Source organism: Callorhinus ursinus, unplaced genomic scaffold (genome assembly GCF_003265705.2).
Source record: "Callorhinus ursinus isolate GAN/ISIS: 27379988/994484 unplaced genomic scaffold, GSC_fseal_2.0 scaffold21, whole genome shotgun sequence".
In the NCBI taxonomy this organism is placed as follows: domain Eukaryota; kingdom Metazoa; phylum Chordata; class Mammalia; order Carnivora; family Otariidae; genus Callorhinus; species Callorhinus ursinus.
Window position 1 is genome coordinate 4,962,161 of NW_027397083.1, and position 13,330 is coordinate 4,975,490.

At 38.5% G+C, this 13,330-nt stretch overlaps 1 protein-coding gene across 11 annotated transcripts in view; it reads left to right on the forward strand.

Moving 5' to 3' along the window:
• The window catches only part of AMBRA1 (autophagy and beclin 1 regulator 1), a 171,334-nt gene that overhangs the window by 123,248 nt on the left and 34,756 nt on the right, over positions 1–13,330 (forward strand). For all 11 annotated transcript variants that reach the window (XM_073904678.1, XM_025879198.2, XM_025879196.2 and 8 more), the window contains one exon: positions 7,007–7,117. In XM_073904678.1, coding sequence (XP_073760779.1) covers positions 7,007–7,117 — 111 coding nt within the window. The remainder of the gene's footprint in view (positions 1–7,006; positions 7,118–13,330) is intronic.

Genomic DNA, 13,330 nt, shown 5'->3' on the forward strand with positions numbered 1-13,330 from the left:
ATCAGGTTGTTATTGTTGAGTTTTAAGAGTTCTTTGTATATTTTAGATACCAGTCCTTTATTAGATAAATGTTTTGCAAAGATTTTTCTACTGGTCTGTGGCTCGGCTTTTCATTCTCTTTTTCATAGTGTCTTTCACCAAGCAGAAGCTTTTAATTTTAATGAAGTCAACTTTGTCAATTTTTTCTTTCATAGATTGTGCTTTTGGTAGAAAAGTCTTTGCCATACCCAAGGTCACCTAGATTTTCTCTTATATTATCTCCTAAGAATGTTACAGTTTTGTGTTTTACATCCAGGTCTGCCATGAGCCCATTTTTATGAGAAGTACAAGGTTTGTATTTAGATTCACATTTTTGCATGTGGATGTCCAGTTTTTCAGCACCATTTGTTGAAAAGACTGTCTTTCTGTATTGAATTGCTGTTGCGCCTTTATCAAAGATCAGTTGACTGTATTTGTTTGGGTTTATTTCTGGGCTTTTTGTTCTGCTCCATTGATCTATTTGTCTATTCTTTTGCCAGTGCCACACCGTCTTCATCACTGTAGCTTCGTAGTAAGTCTTGAAGTCAGGTAGTGTCAGTCCTCCAACTTTGTTCTTTCCTTGCATACTGTGTTGGCTGTTCTGGATCTTTTGCCTTTCTAGATAAACTTTAGAATTTTCAGTATTCATCAAGTAATGTTCTGGAATTTTGATTGGAATGCATTGAATCTATAGATCCAGTTGGGAAGAATTGACCTCTTAACAGTATTCAGTTTTCCTATCCATGAACGTGAAATATCTCTCCAGTAAATATTGGAGCTCTTTTGTGATTGCTTTCATTGGAATTTTGTAGTTTTCATCATATAGCTCTTATACATATTTTGTTAGATTTATACCTAAATATTTCTCTCTCTCTCTCTTTTTTTTTCTTTTTGGTCTAATGTAAATGGCATTGTATTTTTAACTTCTAATTCCAATTCCAGTTATTCATTTGTCATTGCTGGTATATAGGAAAGCTATTAACTTTTTGTATCCTGCAATCTTGATGTAATTGCTTAATAGTTCTAGGAGTTACTTTTATTATTCTATGGGATTTTCCACATAGACAAACATGTCATCTGCGAACAAAGACAGTTTTATTTCTTCCTCTCTAGTGTTTTGTTTCTTCCTCTTCAAGTTTTGTTTCTTCTTCTTTACTTTTCTTACTGCATTAGGTAGGACTTCCAGTAAATGATGAAGAGGAGTAGTGAGAGGAAATACCCTTGCTTGTTCTCAATCTTAAGGGAAAATCATATAGTTTCTGATCATTAAGTATGATGTTAGCTGTAGCGTTTTTGTAGACGTTTTCTATCCAGTTGAGATAGTTCTCTCTTCCTAGTTTCCTGATAGTTTTTATCATGAGTAGGTATTGGACTTTGTCACATGCTTTTTCTGCATTTATTGGTATGATTATATGATTTTTCTTCTTTATCCCACTAATGTACTAGATTATATTTATTGATTTTCAAATGTTGAACCAGCCCTGCATACCTGGAATAAATCCCACTTGGTCATAGCATATAATTTTTAAAATACATTACTGGATTTGACTTGCTAATATTTTGGTGAGGATTTTTGCTTCTGAGATATTAGTCTATAGTTTTCCTTTCTTCAGTGTCTTGGTCTGGTCTTGGTATTGGGGCAATACTGGCCTTATAAAATAAGCTAGGGAGTAGTCCCACTTGTGTTTTCTGTAAGAAATTGTAGAGATTTCATGTAATTTCTTCCTTAGATGTTTGATAGAATTTACCAGGGAACCCACTTGGGCCTCGTACTTTCTGTTTGGGGAGGTTTTGGGTTTTGCTTTGTTTTAAGTATTCATTTATTTATTTTTAGAGGGGGGCAGAGGAGGCAGAGGGAGAGGAAGAGAGAGAATCTCAAGCAGAATCCCTCCTAAGCACAGAGCCCGTTGCAGGGCTCCATCTCATGACCCTGAGATCATGACATGGACCGAAATCAAGAGTCAGATGCTTAACCAACTGAGCCACATAGGCACCCTCTGTTTGGAGAGGTTATTAATGATTAATTCAACTTAATAGATATAGGCCTATTCAGGTTATCTGTTTCTTCTTGTGTAAATTTGGGAGACTGTGTCTTTCAAGGAATTGGTCCATTTCTTCTAGATTAGATTGTTCATAGTAGTCTTTTAGTGTCCACACATCAGTGGTGATGGCCCCTCTTTTATTTCTTATATTGATAATTTGTGTCTTCTTTTTTCTTCAGTTAGCTTGGCTAGAGGTTTATCAATTATATTGATCCTTCTAGAGAACTGGCTTTTGGTTTTATTAATTTTTTTCTATTGATTTCCCGTTTTTAGTTTCATTGATTTCTTCTCTTAATTTTTATTTTTCTTATTTTGAATTTAATTTGCTCTTCTTTTTCTTAGCCTAAGGTGGAAGCTTAAATTATTGATTTTAGATCTTCTTTTCTAATAGATACATTCAGTGCAGTACATTTCCTTCTAAGCACTGTTTTTGTTGCAGCCAACAAATTTTAATAAGTTGTATTTTCATCTTCATTTAGTTCAAAATATTTTAAATTTTTTCTTGAGATGTCTTCTTTGAGTCATGTGTTATTTAAAGTGTGTTGCTTAATCTCCAAGTATTTGGGGATTTTCCAGTTATTTTTTTGCTACTAATTTCTAGTTTAATACCCTGTCACCTGGCAGCATACTTTGTATGATTTCTATTCTTTTAAATGTGTTATAGTGGGTTTTGTGGCCCAGAATGTGATGTGTCTTGGCCTAGGCTGTTTTTCAAGGAGAAAGTTACTCAAGAGTCTAGGGCCTTGACATTTGACCTTAATTCTAAAATTAGATGCGTCTGTCTCTTGACCATGGCACATAATTTACATCTGTCTCTTGGCTGTGGCACATAATTTGCACCAGTCTCTATAAAAGGACCTTTATCTATGACTTGTTGATTATACAGAGCTGTACCTATAGAGGAAAAGCATACAGAGATTGGAATAAATGATTAAAATAATTTTAACAGTAGTCATTTATTAGACACCTATTATTTGCCATCACTTTATCACTATACCCTATGTGACCCAATGACCCTATAAATTGTAGGTATTATTATTATTTTTAAAGGTTTTATTTATTTGAGGGACGCCTGGGTGGCTCAGTCAGTTAAGTGTCTGCCTTTGGCTCGGGTCATGATCCCAGGGTCCTGGGATCGAGTCCCACACCAGGGCTCCTGGCTCAGTGGGAAGCCTGCTTCTCCCTCTGCCTGTCTCTCCGCCTGCTTGTGCTCTCTCTCTGACAAATAAAATCTAAAAAAAAAGAACATTCCATTAAAAAAGGTTTTATTTATTTGAGAGAGAGAGAGAGAGCAAGCGGGGGTAGGGGGGCAGAGGGAGAGAATCTCCAGCAGACTCCATGCTGAATGCAGAGCCCAAAGCAGGGCTCAGTCTCACGACCCTGAGATCATTGACTTGATCCGAAATCAAGAGTTGGACGCTCAACTGTCTGAGCCACCCAGATGCTCCTGTAGTTATTATTATACCCTTCTTACAGATCAGAAAACTGAGGTTCAGAGAGATTAATTAACACAGTCACACTACAGTAGATACTAGGAGGAAGTGTCAAAATCAAGTACGTCTGATTCTGAAGCCTGTATTCTCAGACACCATACAAAAAACAAACTACAAGCCATAATATCCCAGTTCAAGCTAGCCTCTAATCCATGACAGAAATGGGAACCTAAGTTTGCTAAGGGAATATTTGTGTAATGCTATGCCTTTGATTAGTTTCTTTCCAAAATCAATATCACTGAGTTTGCATGCTGTTAGCAGTGGGAATTCTAGTAGTGGTACTTCCTAAGAGCACCTATCTTGGAGTTAAAAATGTAGGCTATATTTATTTAGCTTGGAGTTTTCTAACCAGGGATGATTTTGGTCCCCAAGGACCATTTGGCAAATGTTCGGAAACAATTTTGGTTGTCACAGCTGGGTGAGGTGAGGGGGTAGTGTGCCACTGGCATTTAGTGGGCAGAGGCCAGGGGTTTTGCTAAACATCCTCCAAAAGCCCAAGACCAACCCCACACCCTAAACAAAGAATTTTCTGGCCCCAAATATCAGTAGTGGAGGTTGAAAAACCCTGAGTCTAGCTTGTTCCATCCCATTATTACTGAGAAAACCTTGAGGCCTCAGAAATCTCTCAGCAGTCTCTCAGGATTTGGCTTCTGAGGCTAAGTGCCTCCTATGTAAATACCTTGTAGCTTAGTCCATTAGCTCATTCTGGCACATTTCCTATACCTTCAGCTTAGTGGCCAGAGGCCTACTAAATGGTTGGGGCTTTTTAATAGGGTGATACTTTTTCTTCCTGATGTTTCCGAGAGATAGGCTCAGCTGGCTTGCAGCTCTTGCAGAAAAGAACCTGGTGACAATACGCTAATCTGTTGCTGGCATCTTTTGCTTCCTAATCTGTGTTTACACGGCACTGAAAATCGACTCCCTGGTGCCAGGCTCCATTTCTCCTCAGCGCTCTGGCACCGTTGGCAGAGAACACCTCCCCAATCCCTTCCACACAGTGCTACCCATCCGTGTTTATTTCATTGCACAGCTGTTCTCCAGAAAACATTTCTGGAGGCATGGATGGTACGGGAGCTTCTGGAGCTGGGGGTTTGGAGTCTTAATCGTTGTGTTCCTAGTTGCAGATCCACAGCACTCTTAAAGCATCTGGTATTTTCCTGAACTGTTTTCCGGATTGTAGCTCCCATCCTCTCCCCCAGATTTTAAGCTCCTAGAGTACAAGGTTTGTTCAGTTTATTTCCTACTCTTTTTTAGCATCTAGCATTTCGTTCATCAACTGAGAAATCAACTTACCTTCTATTATTTTGTGTTTTATGCTTTTCTGTTAAAAGTTGGAGGACATGATAAGGAACTACAGTGGTGTGAGAAAGACTGGTGGTCAGAGGGAGATGTCATCTATCTAGATAAACAAGCCAGGGGAACACTTCATAAGTTCAATGATGTTGAGCCTGGATCAGAGTGAAACTGAGTAATTCTTTTCCAGCGATGGTGGTAGACCTTAGAACTAAAAAATGATTTTCATTATCAAAGGGGCCTAAAAAAATAAAATGTTCCTATTAAGAAAGTCCTATATGTAGCTTACCCTCCTCATGACCCAGGAGTTGCTCAGCAAAAGTTCCCAAGTCAGGTGTAATTCTTATAGAATATTCTATAAAGGTTAAAATTATTAACATATTTATTTACCTCATTGAGTGATATGCCACAGGACCCTCAGTAGGAGTTTGAGGTCAGTGGGCTCATTGACAGCACCCCCAAATGCTATAATTCTCAGGCCTTCAGGGGAGATCATGACCATTTGGGTCTATGTCTTTGAATCTGTAAGATTTTAAAGAATAAATTGTGGTGGGGGTATTGGTTTACCTAGAACCATATTCCTCAACCTTTATGTCATTGTTACCATCCTAAGGAGATTTCGTAGACATTTTTTCCCTAATCATCCCCCCCCCATGAAATTTTAATATCATAGATAGGCTGTATATCTGTCATATACTACAGTGTATTGGAGGCGAGCTAGTGATTGCACTAAGATTTCCCCATGAACCAGTTTTCGCCCCCATGGGGGCACTATTACTCATATTGAGAATATATCATCTTAGCAGTATTATCATCTTGGAAATGAACCGTTTTCACCTTTCTTTACAAATTGAAACTGGGACAAGGACACCATCAATAAACTAATGTTGAAGAGAGTCTTCTTATGTAATAGCTTGCTGCAACTGGAGAAGAGGGAGAAGAGTACTTTTCTGGCTTGTATGGAGAACATTTGCTCTCTGAACAACCTCTCTTGACCATTTGAGGAAAGAATAGCGAAAGACCAGGAATGGCAGAGCAATAAATGCAGCTCACCAAAAGGGGGGTGGTGGGAAATAGATGACAGGACCTTTTTGCGGTGATACTGAAGAATCTAGGTATAAAATTGTCCATTGTTCCAAGGCTAGTAAGTTCTAACAAGTTCAGTTTCTTAAAGTAGGTGATTTGCAGCAGAGAATACCATTTAGGTTGTCTAGCATACAACAGTGTTCTATTCTCCCAAGAAGGTTTGGCTCTGTCTGATCAAAAGGGTGGTTGTGTATGAAATGCACCTCGGAAAGAGGAGGAGGAAATGACATGTTCATGTAAATGAAATACAACTGCAAATTAAAGTGTCACCCTGTTAAAAAAAATCCATTTTTTATTTAATTGGTTACCAAGGAAAAAAATGTCATGCAGAAGTGTATATCTCAGGGAAAGTTAAACCGTGAGATGTTTCAAGTGAATCCAGATTCAAGGAAGTTCTCATGGGGCAGGAAGGGGAGGGGTTTGTAAAATATTGCCTTAATAAAAAATACTCTGATACTGAAAAGCCAGACTCATAAATTTCTGCTGTGTTACATGCCAGGGGTCCAGAAGAAATTAACAAACATGACTTCATTTGTTCTTTACTGTCTCTGTCTATCCAGTCAGCTATATACTGGCCACCTCTTCCCTGGAGGAAACCTCCTTTTGAGATGTTTTATTTGGAAGAAGGTTGTGTACAAAGGAGGAGATGCTTTCTCCCAAAGAGCGTTGCTTACTACAGAGACATCCAGGAATGAAATGCTTTTCTGTGTGGCTTTTCTGTGTTAGTGTTGTCCTCCCATTTTTCACTCCCGCCCCCCCCACCCCGACACGCATTTCTGTGAAAACTATTTGTCTCTTTAGACTGAGAGTCTACCAGACAGGACATATACGGTACCTGCCACATTGTTGGCACTAAGGAAATGTTAAATAATCATTGGAGGGGCCGATGAATGGGATTATGTTTCTGGTAGAATTGTTCTTGAGATATCTTTGCTTTCTCTTTGAGATGGGGACTTGGCAGATGGTTCTTCCTCTTCCCCCTCTCCTGCTAATCCCAGTACATGTTGTTTTATGTTTGCAGAGGAAACATGGATAAAGACTATACTGTGCTCTCTTTGTCTTCTCCCCCACCAGGGGCAGTGATTGGTGATGGACAGTCTGCTGTGGCCAGTAACATTGCCAATACTACCTACCGGCTCCAGTGGTGGGACTTCACTAAGTTTGACCTCCCTGAAATCAGTAATGGTAAGCCAAAGTGGAGCTGGTCCTGGTGGAAGGGGTATTTCTTACTGGTGAGCCTGAACTCAGAAGCCCATGGAGCACTGGAGTTTTCATCATCTTGTTGAGCAGCTGATTTCCCGGTACCGTTTCTGCAGCTCTCCATCAGTAATTCAGCAGACATGTTTTAAGCACCGACCCTGAGTAGCGACCCATGGTAGCTGTGGTGCTAGGAGCAATGCCAAGATGGACACAAAGGTGAAGGTGTCTCTCTTCTGGGGAGTTCACCAACTAGTAGCTCATTGTCCTAAGCCTCAATGTTTAAGTGGAACTGAGAAGCAGGGAAAGAGAAGGGAGTATAGGAGCTGAGAGCTAGCCCTTGTGCCCCTTGAGGAAAGACTGTGGTGATGTGAAACTCATTTATTAATCCAGAGCTGGATGGAACAAAGTGAATGACATGGTCAGTATTTAATTTACAAACATATGTCTGAAGCCTGCAATCCCATATCCCAGTTGTTCATCACAGCATTTTATTTTATTTTATTTTATTTTATTTTATTTTATTTTATTTTATTTTATTTTATATTTTATTTTATTTTTCAAAGATTTTGTTTATTTATTTAAGAGAGAGAGACAGCATGAGCGAGAGGGGCAGAGGGAGAGGGGGAGAGAGAGAATCTCAAATAGACTCCACGCTGAGTGTGGAGACCAGTGCGGGGCTCGACGCCAGGATCCTGAGATCATGACCTGAGCCAAAATTAGGATTTGGACGCTTAACCAACTGTGCCACCCAGGTGTCTCCCATCACAGCATTTTAGACAAGTTATTTCAATTGCTATCTAATGAAGGACTTGCACATTCCTAGAAGTGGCAGTTCAGCCTCTGCTTGAATACTTAAAGTGATAGGTCACACTATCTGGTGAGACGGCCTGATCTTTCACTGATAAGCTTCTGTTATTGTTCCCTTGCTGTTACTTCTTCCCGTTAGTCCTGGTTCTACCCCTGAATCTCCATAGAATATGTCTAATGATACCTCTTCTGATGGTCCTCAGCTGTTTGAAGATAAATTGTCATTTCCCTTTGAATCTTTCTTCTCAGGCCAGACTTCCTTCCTGAGATTCCTTTTACTCATCTGGTTTCCAAATCCTTGACAGTTCTGTTCACCTTCCTGTTTGACTGTGGGGGACCAGAACAGAGTAGAAAACTCCAAATGGGAGCTGTCCAGTACATAGCACAATGGTGGTTTGGACAGTGTTAATTCAGCCTGAGATTTCAGAAGCTTTTCCTGAAGCCACTATTCAGTTTCGGTCACTTCAAATTCCTAGATAATTATTAAGAAATTGAGGCTCTACTATTCTGTTTATTTGTGCAGTTTGAATCTTTTAAAAACCAAAACAGGTTTGGATTTGCTTCTGTTAAATTTTATCTTCATAGTATCAGTTGCACTTCCTAGCTCCTCCTTCTCAATGTCTTTCTGAACTTTGGATTCAGTCCTTTTCTCTCAGTCTTATGTCACCTACTAATTTGATAAATACACTTTCTCTGTCTTCCTTTGGATTACTAGGAAAAATGGTCGATCAGTCAGGACATTGTACTGGGCCTTGTGTGATGTTGCTGTGGACTTCCTCTTGTGTCAACTTTGGTTCCTGAATTAGCACCCTGGCCTGGTGTTCACAACTGAAGCCCACGTTTTGTTTTGTTTTTTTCTTTTAATCTTGTCTGCAAGGTATTGTAAGAATTTGTCAGATGCCTTAAAATAATCAAGATATTCTCTGTCTGTGGCATTTCCTGATATGCCAGTCTTGGTATCCTTATCAGACCATGAAAATGAGGTTAATTTTTTATATCCTGATCTTAGTGAAACCACAGTAGCAATCATTTCTTTCTTTCTAAGTGCTTATAAGCCACATGTTCAATAATCTTTTCTTTAACTCTTCTGGGAATCAACTGCAATCTACTTTTTCCTTTATTGAATACCAGGTTTGCTTGTTCATCTCCAGATTCCTGGCCCACATCTTCTTTGCCACAGTTTATTTCCAGTTATTTTGTTTATATTGTTTACTTTGTTTTTTTTTTTAAATTATAATCTGAAATACATTCACCATTCAAAAAATTTTGGACTATAAAATAACAGACAGTGAAGTTTCCCAACTGCTCTCAGCTATAGGCCACTCCTCCCCAGAGGCAACCACAATTAGCAGTTTCTTGTGTATCCTTTCAAGGATATTGTATGTATGTATATATAATATATAGGCAATGCAAATGTATGTTTTTCCATCTTCTGTTTAACCCAGATGGTAACATGTTATACACTCTTCTTTCTGCACTTTGCTTTCTGTACTTTACCGTATATCTTGGTGATCTTTACATACCAGTATATAAAGAGGAGTTTACTCTTTCTTTTTTAATGACTGCCTAGTTTTCCATTGTCCAAGTGGAATCTCTGGGTTGCCTCTTTTAATCAGTCATTTTTCAACTAGTCTTCTCTGAGGAACTTTTAAATTATTTTCAGTCTTTGCTATACAAAACATGTTGCAGTTTGTCATTTTGCACCTGTGCAAGATTATCTACAGGATAAATCCCTATAGGATAAATCCCTAGAAGTGGAATTGTAGTTAGGAAGAGTACATACATCTGTGATGTGGGTAAATGCTGCTAAGTCACCCTCTGTAGGGGTTATGCCCATTTACACTCTTATCTGCAGTTTATGAGAATGCCTGTTCCCCCTAAACTCTTGCTTGTAGACTGTGTTACCATATTTTTGGATATTTGCAAATCTGATAGGTAAAAAATAGTATGCAGGTATTTTAAATTTGTATTTATCATATTACAAACCAGGTTGTGTGCCTCTTTACACACTTAGTTCGTGTATATTGCCTTTTCTTGACTGGTCCCTGTGCTCTACCTATTTTTTATTGTGTTGCTGATCTTTTCCTTATCAGTTCTACAGGAGCTCTTTCTAAATCAGAAAATTAACATACAAAAGGAGTTTCCTAGTTGTCATTTTTCTTTTGACTTTGCTGAAGGTTATTTTTGTCATAGAACTTATTTTAAGTAGTCAGAATTATCCAACTTTCCATTTATGGTTCCCAGGTTTTGTGTCATCATTAGGAGGATCAGTTAGTACTTTTATATTTTAGGTTTTTTTTTTACCTTTAAGTCTTTGATTCATAGAAGTTTAACCTAGTCCTAAATAAGCAGAATATGAACCAACTTTTACCCCATATGGCTACTCACTTGTCCCAACCAGTTTATAGACTAATTCATTTGTCTCCTTTGATTTGGGACGTCACTTCGATCCTATTTTTACTTTCCCGTGTATATTTAGGTGGATTTCTAGACTGTCCGTTCTGTGCTAGTGACCTGTTTGATTATTCATGTGAGAGTACTACCGGGATTCAAGTTTTCAGGCATTGTGTTAGAGAATCTAATAGGACCCGTCTCTTCTTGTTATTTTTTTTTTAATCCAGATTTTCCTGTCTGCTCAAGCAGTTTTGTTTTCCTGTATGGACTTGAAAACTATTTTGCTTCTTCCCTTCCCCCCCTGAAAAAATCCTATTAATATAATTATTGCAGTCACATTAAATTTGTAAATTAACTGAAGGAGATTCAATATCTTTATGGTTAGATTTAAGAATATGGCATGATTTTTCCATTTCCACAAGTTTCTCTTGTGTTCTTAGGAATGTTTTAAAGTTTTCTTCATATAGCTCCTTTATGATTCTTTGGTTTATTTATTTATTTATTTGAGAGAGCAAGCGTGTGCGCGTCCATGCAGGCGAGCAGGAGGAGGGACAGAAGGAACGGGAGAGAATCCCAAGCAGACTCCCTGCTGAGCATGGAGCCTGATGCAGGGCTCGATCCCGCCGCCCCAAGATGCGACCTGAGCTGAAACCAAGATTTGGATGTTTAACCTACTGAGCCAGCCAGGCGCCCCTAGATCCTATACAGTTCTTAAGTTTACTGTTAAAACTTATTTTTAAAATCCTACTACTATCTTACTGAATTGTTTACTAATTTTAGTTACTCAGGTAAATCTCCTGGGTGTTCTAGGTTTGTTATCTGTAAGTAATGATAATTTTACCTCCTCCATCCTAAGTTTTACATTTGTGATTTCTTTCTCTTGTCTATTTGCTTTGGCTACCATCAAAACAATGTTAAATAATAGCAGTCATCCTCATATTGCTCCTGATTTTAGTGGGAAAACGTCTAACTTTTTCCCAGTACTTTTTTTTTTTTTAAGTTTTACTTATTTAAGTAATCTCTACACCCAACGTGGGGCTTGAACTCATGACCCCGAGATCAAGAGTCACATGCTCCTCTGACTGAGCTAGTCAGGCGCCCCTAGCTTTTTCCCAGTAAGCATATTTCCGGCTTTTAGGTTGAACTAGAACTAGTTTATCATTTTAAGGAAGTCATCTATTCCTATTTTATTGAGAGTTTGTATCAAGAATGGTTATTGAATTTAGTCATGACTTTTCAGTATCTATGAAGATGATCGTACGTTTTTTTCCCTCTCCTTTGATCTAATAGTATAATCATTATGTTAATAGATTCTGTAATATTGAACCCATCCTTACATTTCTTGAATAAACCCCACCTGGTCCTTTAATGTAAAATTCCTTCCCTGTAGCTTGCTAATAGACTTTTTTCACTGATATTTGTAAGGGAGATGGCTCTGTCCAGACTTTTCTTTTTTATGAAATCTATGAATTTGGGTATCAATGTTACTGTGCTTGTGTTATAAATATAATTTGGAAGTTTTTCTTTTTTTTCTTTGGAACAGTTTAAATAGAATTGGAATTACTTAGACTTTTTGTACTTTAAAGGTCTGGGCCTGATGCATGCATGCATGCATGCTTGCTTGCTTGTTTGCTTGTTCTCTTGCTTGCTTTTGCATGCATAGGGAGAGGTAGTTCTTTGATAACTTTCTCTGTCAACTGTCCTATGATGGTTAAACACGTGAACTCTTAAGCTGCACTATCTGGGTTTGAATCCCTGGTCAGCCATCTTCTAGCAGTATGACCGTGGTTAGTTACTTAATCTCTCTCCAACTTCATTTCTTTTCTATAAAATGAGAATTTAATAGTGCAAACCTCATAGGGTTATTATGAGAATTAAGTTAGTTAATAATGTTAGGTATTCTGAACAATGCCTGACATATAGTAAATGGTCAGTGAGTGCTAGCTATTTGCATTATGTCTTTTTCGAGAAAATTGCACCATGATTCTTTGAGAGTATGGCCATAACTCTAAATTCCCACTTGCCCCCCTGCCCCCCCCCCCCCCCTTTACTACTCTGAGGTATGTAGTCTTCCTCTCTGGAGAGTGATGTTCATGTAAACAAGACTTTGCTCTCACCCTGTTGCCTTATCTGTAATGGGCTCCCCATCCTTCTCAAGCATGTCGTTTCTACCCAGTCACAGATCATTTGCCTTGCTAGAAGAGCAAAATATTCAGAATACAGGCATTGAATATGCTGCTAGCATAGCTTTGATGCCCTTTCTGGTTGTCTTTAACATGTTTTGTATAAGCCTCAACTTGTTCCAACTACAACTTCCTGTAATTCCCCTTCTGTATTTCTTCTTACATCTTTTGATCCTGACTCTTGTAAAGCCTGAGTTGATCAGAGAGCATCATGTGCAACCAGAAGGACTAGTTTGGCTCATGCATGGTGTTAGAATTCTGCTTTTTAATAGTGCCCTATTTTTCTTAGTTTTGACCTTAGAAGAAAAACTGCATTCTGGGAGTTTAGGGCATATATGTTCGATGATAGCCAATGTTCCTTTCAATGGTATTACCCTCTAGAATGACAGTCACTTTTATCTGAGTTTCCTGTCATTAGCTCTTAACTGTGTTTGCTGGTTGGTCTGAATAAAGTCTAGTTACAGTTGGCAGCTTCACTCTTGACAGATTCAGCTGTGAGAAAAGTAAGTAGGGAATCTTTTTTGCTGTAGGATTCATTTCTGAACACCTCGTACCTCTCAGTGGAGGGTAGCCTTTGGCTTTGGCACAGCCCATGCCTGGGAGCCACTGGTCTTGAGTTTTACTCATGTGTTCAACAGCTACTATGTTGCTGGTCATCTGACTTATCTGAATTGTATTTAACTTTCTCTGGAGATAGGTTAAAAATTCTTGCCACATGTTTCTCTCAGTTAAGATGCACTATTAATGAATTACTCTCTGTAAAGTTTAGAAGTTTATGAAAAGGCCTCACAGATGTAGATAATTTCAAGAACAC